General features: G+C 46.7%; 1 protein-coding gene across 1 annotated transcript; it reads right to left on the reverse strand.

Annotated features, from left to right (window-relative positions):
* Window positions 1-289: 289 nt before the first annotated feature.
* Window positions 290-1687, reverse strand: LOC105558526. Its single transcript, XM_012006244.1, has one exon. It carries the CDS (start codon window positions 1449-1451, stop codon window positions 306-308), a length of 1146 nt encoding a protein of 381 aa, XP_011861634.1. The 5' UTR covers window positions 1452-1687; the 3' UTR covers window positions 290-305.
* Window positions 1688-1720: the final 33 nt, after the last annotated feature.

A 1720-nucleotide genomic window follows, 5' to 3' on the forward strand; every position in this document is an offset into this window, starting at 1 on the left:
GATAGCGAGTCGTCATATGAGCAGTGCAGGTAATAAGCGATGCTAAATGCTTCATGGTGCTGATATGTCTTCGGATCCGTATCCATCTTTTTCAGGATACACTCCAAGTCGGCGTAGACGACAAACGGCACACGTTCCTTTCTACTGTGATTGTTAAAACTGAGCCACTTGTCCTCCTCGCTGGGTAATATGATCGCGCAGTCATTCATCTGTTGACAGTCCACGCTGTGGGCTTGCAACTTGACGTTGGAGCTAAAGTAGTGCAAACATCTAGAAAGAAAAACATGTTTTTAATATATATTTTTTCAAATAAAACAATTTTTCATAAATTTTATTGATACTAACCGATCGCAAATGTATTTCTTCTCCTTGTGTTTACTGAGCTGAGAACTGACGAGGCGGGATAAGTTTTTTATCCAGACGAAGTGACCCACTTCAGCATCCCCCTGATCTTGCAGGTATAATAGGTTCACGTGCTTCTCCTTTTTCTCATCAGCGACTCGTGGCGGTACGATTGCGCGTTCACAATTGTTCTTTTCATCGATGCTGTATACATTGATGGAAATACTGTTCAATTGTTCAAACTTTTTAATACTGCTTAACGTCATCGGCATTGGAACGTCTCGTAGGTTTAGCACGTCGCTGTAATGCGGATACGACGACTCGCGCTCCGCGTGTCTTTCAGTTGGATAGAGAGCAGCGACCACCGACCACGCGAAACATGCATTGTCCATGGATTGTACGTTGATCACCGCTTTCTTTCGTTTCACCACTTCTGGCATGTCTATATGGCATCCCGCGCGCATAGGATTGCACTTGTTCACGTTAATAGTCAAGTTGTGTATACGCGACAGCGCCCACCCGCTATCACGCTCCTGAAACTCTTCGAGTTCAGCTAGAGTCGGACCGATTACGCGCGACTCGTACCACAGTTGTAGGTCCGTTGTAATAAACAGTTCACAGTTTTTTGTGTTTATGCTTTTATTTGCATGTTTGTCACCTGCCACAAACTCTCCGTTGAACATAGTGTTCACCTTTACACAATTATAGCGTTCGATAGCGTCTCGCACATGCTCGATCACGATATCGCGAGCGTCATCGAGAAATTTGCGCGGTTCAATGTACTCCGCGTTAATCACCGCATCGGTAAGCACGCGGTTTTCGAACGCGGTGTCGATCTCGCGCCACGACAGTTGCGCTCTCGAAGAAGGCCCTGCACCGCCACCCCCGAAATGTACGAATCGTCTTTCAACTTGGCACTTGACACTCTCGAGTCGCGCGATTCGAGCCAGCGATTGTCTGTTACCGATGGATAGCCTTGGACGTTTGACACGGCTGTGTTCCTCTAGCTCAGCGATACACTCGTAGCATTGTTGCAGCCACCCCAAATAATCACCCAATGTGGTGATCCTGTGGGCTCGTTCCACCAGATCTTGCTCTCGTTGCTCCATGTTGTCGCGCTAGCGTCTTTTCAGACTTTATACTGTCCACAATGTTTTTCTTCTCGATCTCGTATGAAATCTCCTACTGTGGTGCAGCGGGCTTCCGGACGGATTATATACCATAAAAAGTCGCTGTCAGCAGCCAGGTTTCGGCGCTTGATCTCATACCATGAAAAAAATAATATTAATACGCGCAGCTGTGTCGGTGGTAATCAGAGGCATCTTCGGTGATATCTATTACATGCTAACGCAGTAGGTGCGAGTTTAAACGCGGAACT

Source organism: Vollenhovia emeryi, unplaced genomic scaffold, assembly GCF_000949405.1.
Source record: "Vollenhovia emeryi isolate VEMERY1.0 unplaced genomic scaffold, V.emery_V1.0 DF947228.1, whole genome shotgun sequence".
Lineage (NCBI taxonomy): Eukaryota > Metazoa > Arthropoda > Insecta > Hymenoptera > Formicidae > Vollenhovia > Vollenhovia emeryi.

Excerpts from the sequence above, each read along its gene's own strand:
- LOC105558526 (XM_012006244.1), bottom strand. The coding sequence starts at position 1,451 with ATGGAGCAACGAGAGCAAGATCTGGTGGAACGAGCCCACAGGATCACC.